Source organism: Oncorhynchus tshawytscha, linkage group LG19 (genome assembly GCF_018296145.1).
Source record: "Oncorhynchus tshawytscha isolate Ot180627B linkage group LG19, Otsh_v2.0, whole genome shotgun sequence".
NCBI classification, from domain to species: Eukaryota; Metazoa; Chordata; class Actinopteri; order Salmoniformes; family Salmonidae; genus Oncorhynchus; species Oncorhynchus tshawytscha.
In genome coordinates, this window is record NC_056447.1 from 48,107,647 (window position 1) to 48,120,659 (window position 13,013).

General features: G+C 43.4%; 1 protein-coding gene across 1 annotated transcript in view; it reads left to right on the forward strand.

Annotated features, from left to right (window-relative positions):
• LOC112219029 (SH3 and multiple ankyrin repeat domains protein 2-like) overlaps positions 1-13,013 on the forward strand; it is a 152,462-nt gene that overhangs the window by 90,551 nt on the left and 48,898 nt on the right. The window contains exons 13-15 of the mRNA XM_042301773.1: positions 2,472-2,553; positions 7,448-7,530; positions 10,322-10,446. Of these exons, the coding sequence (XP_042157707.1) occupies positions 2,472-2,553; positions 7,448-7,530; positions 10,322-10,446 (290 nt within the window). The remainder of the gene's footprint in view (positions 1-2,471; positions 2,554-7,447; positions 7,531-10,321; positions 10,447-13,013) is intronic.

Genomic DNA, 13,013 nt, shown 5'->3' on the forward strand with positions numbered 1-13,013 from the left:
TGCTCTTGCTGGGCCACTAAAGGACATTCAGAGACTTGTCCCGAAGCCACTCCTGCATTGTCTTGGCTGTTTGCTTAGTGTAGTTGTTTTGTTGGAAGGTGAACCTTCGCCCCAGTCTGAGGTCCTGAGCGCTCTGGAGAAGATCTCACTGTACTTTGCTCCATTCATCTTTCCTTCGATCCTTACTAGTTACCCAGTCCCTACCGCTGAAAAGCATCCCCACATTATGATGCTGCCACCACCATACTTCACCGTAGGGATGGTGCCAGGTTTTCTCCAGACGTTGGCATTCAGGCTAAAGAGTTCAATCTTGGTTTCAGACCAGAGAATATTGTTTCTCAGGGTTTGAGAGTATTTAGGTGCCTTTTGGCAAACTCCAAGTGGACTGTCATGTGCCTTTTACTGAGGAGTGGCTTCCGTCTGGCCGCTCTACTATAACGGCCTGATTGGTGGAGTTCTGCAGAGATGGTTGTCTTTCTGTAAGGTTCTTCCATCTCCACAGAGGAACTCTGAAGCTCTGTCAGAGTGACCATCAGGTTATTGGTCACCTCCCTGACCAAGGCCCTTCTCTCTGATTGCTCAGTTTGCCAGGCGGCCAGCTCTAGGAACAGTCTTGGTGGTTCCAACCTTCTTCCATTTAAGAATGATGGAGGCCACTGTTTTCTTGGGGACCTTCAATGCTGTAGACATTTTTTGATACCCTTCCCCAGATCTGTTTCTCGACACAATTCTGTCTCGGAGCTCTACGGATAACTCCTTCAACCTCATGCCTTGGTTTTTGCTCTGACATGCACTGTCAACTGTGGGTCGTTATATAGACAGGTGTGTGCCTTTACAAATCATGTCCAATCAATTGAATTTACCACAGATGGACTCCAATCAAGTTGTAGAAACATCTCAAGGATGATCAATGGAAACAGGATGCACCTGAGCTCAATTTCGAATCTCAAAGCAAAAGGTCTGAATACTTATCTAAATAAGGTATAAATAAGGTATTTATGTTTTTTATTTAATCAAACTCATCAGTCAATATTTATGCTATAAATTAATTTGAAATGTAAAACCATTTGATTGAATGAGAGACACAGCCAAAACATTATGTATGTGTTTTGATGCTGTAACACTCTCTTAAAACACAATTATTCAGATCATAGAACCACTTTGGGTGTTTTAAAGTTTTTCCATCCTGTTTAGAAATACCTTGAGTTACATTGGGTTTACATTCACCCTTCAAACAACAGATCTCAGATTAGGTGTACTACTTTTCAATGGTTTTACTACACAATGATTGTGTTTTGAGTTTTCCTATTTTAATAGTGTATGGGCCCTGGTCAAAAGTTGTACACCATAAACTACAAAGGGTGCAATTTGGGACATAGCCAGAGAGTTAGTAGCCCTGTAGTTACTGGCTAGATCTGACCTATTATAGCAATCTCAGGAAGAAATCTTAGACATGTATTGATTGGCGGGGAGTTAAGAGAAATGTTGTTTTCCCTAACAACAGTGGTGAAACTAACCAATACATATTTTAGTATTTTATTTCTTCATTCTGTGCTGCGACTCTTGCTGTATTTTTTTTAATTGTTACACCACCGACAGGGAGTTTCATTAGTACTGTGTCTGGCGGGGTGCTTTCACCCATGCTGAAAAGGTGCGTACACCTTTGTCACTCCACAGCTTCTCAGAACATAATAGCTTAGCAGTTTCCTATAAGTCTTCAAATTTGAACTTAAAATTCGAAACCAAACATGGTGATTAACAAGAAATAATGTACATCTCATAAGTCAATGAAATGTAATTGTGGACTTTGATGGAAAAAGCAGAAGGAATTGAGGTGTTTGATGTATGTTTACCGAGAAATAGAAGGGCCCTTGACTAGAGTAGACCTATCCTGTATGAGTACACATCTACCTACTACATACATTATATGGCTATGCAATATAAGCCATATAACTCACCCTGCTATCAAAGAGGCTGTGCTTAGAAAAGAAATCAGTGACTATGACAACCAGTGAGTAGGCTGGAGGGGAAAGTGAAAGTGTTGAGTCCCACGCAGTCAAGATATCAGCACATATCATCAACATGGAGAACAGAACAATACTAGAATAACGCTCACTGTGGTCTTCAACAACATCTTCAACATCTCCACATCCTATGAATGCATTTAATATGCCATTGTCTAAAGGTTAATGGATGGCTATTTAATTAACAGCCGATATGTTTGCTGTTTTTAAAGGGCCTTTGTTTATTTTTTATTGGTTTATTGATATCATGCGTCCCAAAAGGCACCCTAAGGACCGAGGTCAAAAGCAGTGCACTATATGGGGAATAGGGTGCCATTTAGGGTACAGTCGTGGTCACCACTTTAATGAATTGGTCACCCCTTTAATTAATTGGTCACCCCTTTAATGTATTGGTCACCACTTTAATGAATTGGTCACCCCCTTTTTTACTGATTGTTCTGTCTTTAGATGCCCGAGCAGACAGGGCTGAGAGGAGGAAGCTTTTCAGGCACTACACCGTGGGGTCCTACGACAGCTTTGATGCATCAAGGTAAGGATTGGTTTCTTTCATTCCTCCGTAGAAAAAAAAGCCAATTCAAGGGGATGTTCAAAAGAATTATGGTGAAATAGTATTATACAGTGTGTTAAAAGACCTGATCTGCTATGATATATGACACATTTTAGATACAGTTTGTACATACACTACCGTTCAAAAGTTTGGGGTCACTTACAAATGTCCTTGTTTTCCATGAAAACATACATGAAATGAGTTGCAAAATGAATAGGAAATATAGTCAAGACGTTGACAAGGTTATAAATAATGATTGAAAAATAATTGCATTCTTCAAACTTTGCCTTCGTCAAAGAATCCTCCATTTGCAGCAATTACAGTCTTGCAGACCTTTGGCATTCTACTTGTTCATTTGTTGAGGTAATCTGAAGAGATTTCACCCCATGCTTCCTGAAGCACCTCCCACAAGTTGGATTGGCTTGATGGGCACTTTACGTACCATACGGTCAATCTTAATATCTTAATATTTAATTTTTATTAGCCAGTCTGAGATATGACTTTTTCTTTGCAACTCTGCCTAGATGGTCAGCATCTCGGAGTCGCCTCTTCACTGTTGACGTTGAGACTGGTGTTTTGCGGGTACTATTTAACGAAGCTGCCAGTTGAGGACTTGTGAGGCGTCTGTTTTTCAAATCAGACACTCTAATGTACTTGTTCAGTTGTGCACCGAGGCCTACCACTCCTCTTTCTATTCTGGTTATAGCCAGTTTGCGCTGTTCTGTGAAGGGAGTAGTACACAGTGTTGTACGAGATCTTCAGTTTCTTGGCAATTTCTCACATGGAATAGCCTTCATTTCTCAGAACAAGAATAGACTGACGAGTTTCAGAAGAAAGTGCTTTGTTTCTAGACATTAATCAAACCCACAAATGCTGATGCTCCAGATACTCAACTAGTCTAAAGAAGGCCAGTGTTATTGCTTCTTTAATCAGGACAATGGTTTTCAGCTGTGCTAACATAATTGCAAAAGGGTTTTCTAATGATCAATTAGCCTTTTTAAAATGATAAACTTGGATTAGCTAACACAATGTGCCATTGGAACACAGGCGTGGTGGTTGCTGATAGTGGGCCTCTGTTCGCCTATGTAGATATTCCTTTAAAAATCAGCCGTTTCCAGCTGCTATAGTCATTTACAACATTAACAACGTCTACACTGTATTTCTGATCAATTTGATGTTATTTTAATGGACAGAAATGTGCTTTTCTTTCAAAAACCAGGACATTTCTAAGTGACCCCCAACTTTAGAACGGTAGTGAAGAAGATACAGCTTACATTCACGTTTGGTGTCAGACTATAGATCTTTATGAATGGTGTCGAGACTGATAAAATTGCATCACTAGCCTAATTCAATCGAAAAGAATGGACCAAACAACTATGCACAGTAAGCTATTCATCAGAGAATGCTGCCATGTGACGAAGAGAGGAGTTCATGTGACTTGTGAACTCAACCTTACACAGCTCTAGCACATGGTTTATGTAATGCATTGTCTTTCATTTGGGAATAGCATGTATGGGACATTGCATGAGAACCATTTACCTGATGTTCATGTGCATATTTCAGTTTATTCATACATTTCAACTCATTCATTAGTAGTACTGTACTCTAATCTGTGACACCACTGATTACAGCACTAAAAGTAGTACTGAGAGGGTGAGGTTCTACCTAGCAAGGGTATTTGTGTGTGTGTATCTGTGTGTGTGTGTGTGTGTGTGTGTGTGTGTGTGTGTGTGCATGTGAGAAGGGCTGAGCAAGAGTGTGTGTGAAAACTCTCGCTGTCAGATGGATGGTGATGAAAGAAATGCTTAAGCAGGGCCTTGCTTGTTCATTCCTGGGCAGTCGTTGCTGGAAATGTTACGCAAACAGCACTGAACTCAAAAACTCTACCGAGGAATGTCCTCGGCTTCTTCTCAGGGATCTGTCCACATGAGAAAGCATACGTTCACTGCACGGTTTTACTGGTGAACATCCCAATGAAATCTATTGGTTTTAAAACACATACTAAGCCTCTACAGATCCTCCATGAGCAGAGAGAGAGAGAGAGAGAGAGAGAGAGAGAGAGAGAGAGAGAGAGAGAGAGAGAGAGAGAGAGAGAGAGAGAGAGAGAGAGAGAGAGAGAGAGAGAGAGAGAGAGAGACAGAGAGACAGAGAGACAGAGAGAGACAGAGAGACAGAGAGACAGAGAGAGAGAGATGCTTACTGTATTTATTTTCCCTTGTGTACTTTAACCATTTGTACATTGTTACAACACTGTTTATATATATATATATAATATGACATTTGTAATGTCTTTATTGTTTTGAAACTTCTGTATGTGTAATGTTTACTGTTAATTTTGATTGTTTATTTCACTTTTGTATATTATCTACCTCACTTGCTTTGGCAATATTAACACGTTTCCCATGCCAATAAAGCCCCTTGAATTGAATTGAGAGAGAGAGATCCATCCAACTGTGCTCATATACCCACCCCCCAGTACAACCAGTACAAGAGCAGAACACGTTGTCATGGAGACACAGGTAGCAGTGCTGTGAAGGCTTGCTGCATGCTGCTCCACTCATCTGCTCTGGCATCATAGGCGACAGAGGTGAAGGACTCTAGCCTGGTCCCTCTATCCTGGTCCCAGATCTGTTCCTGCTGTCTTGCCAAACTGGGCATAGTGTAGCAGATCTGGGTCTAGCTAACTGTGCAAGACACAAACAGATCTGGGGACCAGGCTACAGTATAGGGACAGAGATTTTGGGTAAACTTTGCCAGGATTCTGGTTTGCTGAACAAGGGGCATCTAGCAGGTTGGTATTTATCGAGATCTCTGCAGAGTGGTTACTAGCTGGCCTTGCCACAAAGTCATAAAATCAGATTTTAAATCTAACCTTAACCTTAAACCTAAACTAAACCACACCTTATGCCTAACCTTACATTAAGACCAAAAAGCAACAACATCAAAATCACAATTTTTTTTAACGACATAGAACATTTTGACTTTGTAGCTGGCCCAGCTAGCGAAAACCACTCAGCTCTGCCTCCAGGACAAGATTCGTCCCAATAAATATCAACCTGGGGATTGTTCTATATAAGGGGGATTTCCATTTGATCCTTTTGACCAGTTGGACTTATTCAATAGGTTCACGTTATAATGACTTCAAAAGTGTGTAGTCCTACTTAGATGTACAGGCGATACATGAAGCAGAAAGGGGACTAATACTACTAATTAGCTGAGCAGAGCCTGTCTGCATTGGGATAGCCATAGGCTGCCTTTTGGGTTCATACTTGAACATTGGAGTAGGCATGACTTGATTCTGTTTGCTGAAGGTCTGTAAGCCCTGTATTACATGTAAAACATTCCTGTCTGGATGCTACACTGACCTGCAGGAGGAAAGGAATAGTCACCATCATAATTACCATCATCATCCTTATCACCATCATCATCATCACCACTATCATCCTTATCACCACCGTCATCATCACCATCATCTCTTCCTTATCACCCTCGTCGTCGTCATCACCCTCGTCGTCATCACCACCGTCAGCATCATCATCATCTCCATCATCATCCTTATTATCATCATAATAGTTTTGTATTGCCTGGTATTACTGCACTGATGGAGCTAGAAACACAAGCATTTCACTGCACCTGCGATAACTTCTGCAAATCTGTGTACGTGACCGATAAACTTTGATCATCATTATCATCATATAGTGACCTCATCCCCCTGATTAGATCAAAGGTCACCATTGGTTCACCAGAATCTACCAAAACATTGTTGCACTATGAGGACCTACAGGTCCACTTTGTCCCTGGAAAACTATGACTAACACCATTCTGACTACCAGCTCAAAGTAGTGTGTTACCATGGCAACCAGACATCCCACCACCAGCATCATGCTGCTGCTACCTCTGCTGCTCTCCCTTCAAATTCCTCCTTGGAACCCAACCAAGGATTGCAATGCAATACTAATTCTGGAATGCTGTCTACTTGTGTAGCCTAGTTTATGAAAATTTGTCTGACCTACTGTTTGCATCCAAGCATACTAAATTGAAAGAATGCCATGCATCTTAAAAGATTCACTTAAGCTATTATTGTTGTTGTTGTTTGAAATCCAGCAAATGATTACTGAAAAATATGAGTAATTCCTTTCAAGTAAAAAATAAATAAAACATTTTACCATTTTATGCTTTTATTTGTGGCACCAGCACTGTATTCTTTTAGTTGATATTGATATTAGGCCAAATCCAATCACATTATTGCAAAATTGTCTATAGGAATATAACTTTTTTCAGCTTTCAGAAATGACACCACATCATTAGAATGGTGCGGTTGTCATCCAGCATCCAGATGCCACAGCCTATAGGATTTACTGCTGGCCGAGGAACGAACATTTTGATAGGCTGAGGGTGGTCACTCCCATTAAATTGAATTAAATGACTGCTTATTTCCTATATTCGTTCATCCATTCATTCGTTCCTTCATTCATCCACTCAGCTTTGCACCCTATAGGGTGCCCTCATCCCTCCCTCCCTGACCTCGCTTCCACAGCTACGTTTTTCTCTCTCCCATGTTTGCCGCTTGTGGTTTTCCTCTTTGGGTGGAAATGTTTCTCGCTATGGACAACCTAGCTTTGTCGCCGGCTCCTGCTGTTAGTTTATGTTTTCCAGTGCAACAACGTTTTCTGCGGAGGCTGACTCGTTCTTTGGAGGTTCACGGTGACGGTGTGTCGCTACCACATCGCGTGCAGCACTGTTCATTATAGTTAATGAATTCGTTCGGCAACGGACGAACTGTCATAATGAAGAACTCGGGGCGAGCAGCTGTGGCTATGATGAGGATGATAGGATGTAATAATAACGGTCGATTTGCGCGGAATTTTCTCCACAGCAACTGTGTTATTGACGAGAAGACGGTAGTCCTACAGAAGAAGGATAATGAGGGATTCGGGTTTGTGCTGCGAGGGGCGAAAGGTAGGAGACTGACAGACCAAGAGACGCACTCACTCAGTCAGTGTCTGTTCCTCCCTTGTGTTCATGTTGCATCCCCGGTCCACCGGCGCGTCAGTGATGAGAATCACGCTCATATTGCATATTAACAACCCCATGCTGCTTTGTACACCCACTTACTTCAATAGAAATGACTTTTTTCTGTTGACGACAGATCTCATATCTGTGATTGTTTTGTGTTGTAGTCAGCTCTGCTCCTTGTCATGTTTTGTGTGACCTTAATAAGTTTATTATAGAAGTCTATAATAAAACGTCTGAGCCTAGAATTAACAAACACCTTGTGATATTCTGTTGACTTAAACGCTTCTCCATCACAAACGGATGTATCTGAGGCTACTCTCAACAACATTATTTATCCAGTTTATTCAAATCTAATACCCAGAGCCTGTGCCTCTGCTCCAGAGAATATACATTCATGTTAGCTACTGTATGTACATTCATGTAAGCTGCATTGAATGAGCAGACTACCAACTGCCTGTGGAGTTTTCTTGAAGCACATGGCTGATTTATTGCAAGTGTCACTTGTCACCAGCGGTTTCTTTGAGCTGCTGCTACTCCAGTTCTGCAGGAGAAAGATGCTACTCAGTATTCATGTAACATCTGTAACAATCTGCAACATCTAAAGGTAACTTTGATGCGGCTTTGCTGATAGTTGTATGCTTTTATTGGCTTGAAGAGATGGCCAGTTCAGTTTTACACCCCCTTGACAGATCTAACACACACACACACACACTAATGAACCATACAATGCAGGGAGTTTATTTGGACCAGAGTGGAAGGGTTAGTGATGCATCTCTCTGTAGCCCAAACACCTGCAACAGTACCTGTCCCATCCCAGCCCCACTACCAGCCCCTGACCCACTACCTGTCCCATCCCAGCCCCACTACCATCCCCAGCCCCACTACCATCCCCAACACATGCTCCAGTACCTGCCCCAGCCCAGCACCTGGCCACCGTCTCTGTCTCTGTCCAGCACCTGCCCCAGCCCAGCACCTGGCCACCGTCTCTGTCTCTGTCCAGCACCTGCCCCAGCCCAGCACCTGGCCACCATCTCTGTCTCTGTCCAGCACCTGCCCCAGCCCAGCACCTGGCCACAGTCTCTGTCTCTGTCCAGCACCTGCCCCAGCCCAGCACCTGGCCACCGTCTCTGTCTCTGTCCAGCACCTGCCCCAGCCCAGCACCTGGCCACCGTCTCTGTCTCTGTCCAGCACCTGCCCCAGCCCAGCACCTGGCCACCGTCTCTGTCTCTGTCTCTGCCCAGCACCTGGCCACTGTCTCTGTCCAGCACCTGCCCCAGCCCAGCACCTGGCCTCTGTCTCTGTCCCAGCCCAGCACCTGGCCTCTGTCTCTGCCCAGCACCTGGCCACCGTCTCTGTCTCTGCCCAGCACCTGGCCACCGTCTCTGTCTCTGTCCAACATGATTAGGCCTCTGTTTTCCTACATGCATGCTTTTTTTCGTGTCCTGATTATTACATTGCATATGATGATCCATCCAAATACAAATGGTACCATAGCATTGTTGTAATTCTGTTCCTGCATGTACAGTGCATTCGGAAAGTAAACAGACCCCTTGACCTTTTCTTCATTATGTTAGGTTACAGCCTTATTCAATCTACACACAATACCCCATAATGACAAAGTGAAAACATTTTATTTTTTACATTTTAGCAAATGTATTAAAGATTTCAAATAAACCTGGAATACCTTATTTACACAAGTATTTACAGTAGATCCTTTGCTATGAGACTCGAAATTGAGCTCAAGTGCAACCTGTTTCCATACCACTTTTTTTGCAACATCGAAGGTCCCCAAGGACACAGTGGCCACCATCATTCTTAAATGGAAGAAGTTTTGAACCACCAAGACTGTTCCTAGATCTGTCTGCCTGGCCAAACTGAGTAATCGGGGAAGAAGGACCTTGGTCAGGGAGGTGACCAAGAACTCGTTGGTCACTCTGACAGAGCTCCAGATTTCCTCTGTGGAGATGGTTGTCCTTCTGGAAGATTCTCCCATCTCTGCAGCATTCCACCAATCAGGCCTTTTTGACTGGGCCGAAGGTTCACCTTCCAACAGGACAACGACCCTAAGCACACAGCCAAGACAACGCACAAGTGGCTTCGGGACAAGTCTCTGAATGTCCTTAAGTGGCCTAGCCAGAGCCCGGACATGAACCCGATCGAACATCTCTGGAGAGACCTAAATATAGCTGTGCAGTGATGCTCCCCATCCAACCTGACAGAGCTTGAGAGGATCTGCAGAGAATAATGGGAGAAACTCCCCAAATGCAGGTGTGCCAAGCTTGTAGCATCATACCGAATAAGACTCAAGGCTGTAATTGCTGCCAAATGTGCTTCAAGAAAGTACTGAGTAAAGCATCTGAATGCTAATGTAAATGTGATATTTATAGAATAAGGCTGTAACCTAATAAAATGTGGAAAAAGTCAAGTGGTTTGAATACTTTCCAAATGCTCTGTATTTACATGTGTCTTCCATGTACATGTGTATGCAACACAGTTGGCAACATCTTCATTATATGTGGTCCAGGAAAACATGTTCGCCATTTCCCTGATGCTGTCATCTTTGAATGTTAACATTCAAAGGTGTCTATTGTACATCACACTGTTGAATTAACTTCGTAACATATGTGTAATAATGATACTGTCCCAGACAGTGATGTTGCTACCTTGCCTTTCTCACCCTTTCTCTCTGTCTTTACCTGGGCCGTTGTCTGCACCTGCTCACCCACCCCTCCAGCGGACACGCCCATCGAGGAGTTCACCCCTACACCCGCCTTCCCTGCCCTGCAGTACCTGGAGTCTGTGGACGAGGGCGGGGTTGCATGGCGGGCGGGGCTTCGCAACGGAGACTTCCTCATCGAGGTAAGGCAACTGAGGCTCTTTCTCAATTTTCGTCTATTGTTTGCATCTTCTTCCCCTTGCCTCCTCGTCAAAAGGCATTGGAGAAGAGGGTGTTATGGGAAGGACCTTGGATCTTCTTCTCCGATACGGTTGTGAGGAATCACACGTTCCTTCCTGGACTTGAGCTGTGGAATAATCCTTTTCAATGTGAAGAGAATGCTAATGAAGGATTTGTGATGATCTGTTTAAAACTGGATGGAAAGGATAAAGGGAAAGAGGGATAGCTAGTCAGTTGTATAGGGAAAGAGGATAGCTAGTCAGTTGTATAGGGAAAGAGGGATAGCTAGTCAGTTGTATAGGGAAAGAGGGATAGCTAGTCAGTTGTATAGGGAAAGAGGGATAGCTAGTCAGTTGTATAGGGAAAGAGGGATAGCTAGTCAGTTGTATAGGGAAAGAGAGACACCTAGTCAGTTGTATAGGGAAAGAGGGATAGCTAGTCAGTTGTATAGGGAAAGAGGGATAGCTAGTCAGTTGTATAGGGATAGCTAGTCAGTTGTATAGGGAAAGAGGGATACCTAGTCAGTTGTATAGGGAAAGAGGGATAGCTAGTCAGTTGTATAGGAAAAAAGTTGGGGATACCTAGTCAGTTGTATAGGGAAAGGGGGATACCTAGTCAGTTGTATAGGGAAAGGGGATACCTAGTCAGTTGTATAGGGAAAGAAAGGGGATACCTAGTCAGTTGTATAGGGATACCTAGTCAGTTGTTGACACCTAGTCAGTTGTAAGGGGGGATACCTTGTCAGTTGTATAGGGAAAGGGGGATACCTAGTCAGTTGTATAGGGAAAGGGGGATACCTAGTCAGTTGTATAGGGAAAGAGGGGATACCTAGTCAGTTGTATAGGGAAAGGGGGATACCTAGTCAGTTGTATAGGGTCAAAGGGAAAGGGGATACCTAGTCAGTTGTATAGGGAAAGGGGATACCTAGTCAGTTGTATAGGGAAAGGGGATAGCTAGTCAGTTGTATAGGGAAAGGGGATAGCTAGTCAGTTGTATAGGGAAAGAGGGATAGCTAGTCAGTTGTATAGGGAAAGAGGGATAGCTAGTCAGTTGTATAGGGAAAGAGGGATAGCTAGTCAGTTGTATAGGGAAAGAGGGATAGCTAGTCAGTTGTATAGGGAAAGAGGGATACCTAGTCAGTTGTATAGGGAAAGAGGGATACCTAGTCAGTTGTATAGGGAAAGAGGGATAGCTAGTCAGTTGTATAGGGAAAGAGGGATAGCTAGTCAGTTGTATAGGGAAAGAGGGATACCTAGTCAGTTGTATAGGGAAAGGGGGATACCTAGTCAGTTGTATAGGGAAAGAGGGATAGCTAGTCAGTTGTATAGGGAAAGAGGGATACCTAGTCAGTTGTATAGGGAAAGGGGATACCTAGTCAGTTGTATAGGGAAAAAGCTAGGGGATACCTTGTCAGTTGTATAGGGAAAGATAGCTAGTCAGTTGAATAGGGGGGATACCTAGTCAGTTGTATAGGGAAAGAGGGATACCTAGTCAGTTGTATAGGGAAAGGGGATACCTAGTCAGTTGTATAGGGTCAGTTGTAAGGGGATACCTAGTCAGTTGTATAGGGAAAGGGGATACCTAGTCAGTTGTATAGGGAAAGGGGGATACCTAGTCAGTTGAATAGGGAAAGGGGATACCTAGTCAGTTGTATAGGGAAAGTCAGTTGGGGATACCTAGTCAGTTGTATAGGGAAAGAGGGATACCTAGTCAGTTGTATAGGGAAAGGGGGATACCTAGTCAGTTGTATAGGGAAAGGGGGCTAGTCAGGATACCTAGTCAGTTGTATAGGGAAAGGGGATACCTAGTCAGTTGTATAGGGAAAGGGGGATACCTAGTCAGTTGTATAGGGAAAGGGGATACCTTGTCAGTTGTATAGGGAAAGAGGGGATACCTAGTCAGTTGTATAGGGAAAGGGGATACCTTGTCAGTTGTATAGGGAAAGGGGAAAGGGGATACCTAGTCAGTTGTATAGGGAAAGGGGGATACCTAGTCAGTTGTATAGGGAAAGGGGAGTTGTATAGGGAAAAGGGATCACCTAGTCAGTTGTATAGGGAAAGGGGGATACCTTGTCAGTTGTATAGGGAAAAGGGGATAGCTAGTCAGTTGTATAGGGAAAGGGGATAGCTAGTCAGTTGTATAGTTGGGAAAGGGGGATAGAGGGCTAGTCAGTTGTATAGGGAAAGAGGGATAGCTAGTCAGTTGTATAGGGAAAGGGGGATAGGGAAAAGGGCTAGTCAGTTGTATAGGGAAAGAGGGATAGCTAGTCAGTTGTATAGGGAAAGGGGGATACCTAGTCAGTTGTATAGGGAAAGGGGGATACCTTGTCAGTTGTATAGGGAAAGGGGGATACCTTGTCAGTTGTATAGGGAAAAGGGGATACCTTGTCAGTTGTATAGGGAAAGGGGGATACCTTGTCAGTTGTATAGGGAAAGGGGGATACCTTGTCAGTTGTATAGGGAAAGGGGGATACCTTGTCAGTTGTATAGGGAAAGGGGGACAGCTAGTCAGTTGTACAACTGAATGCATT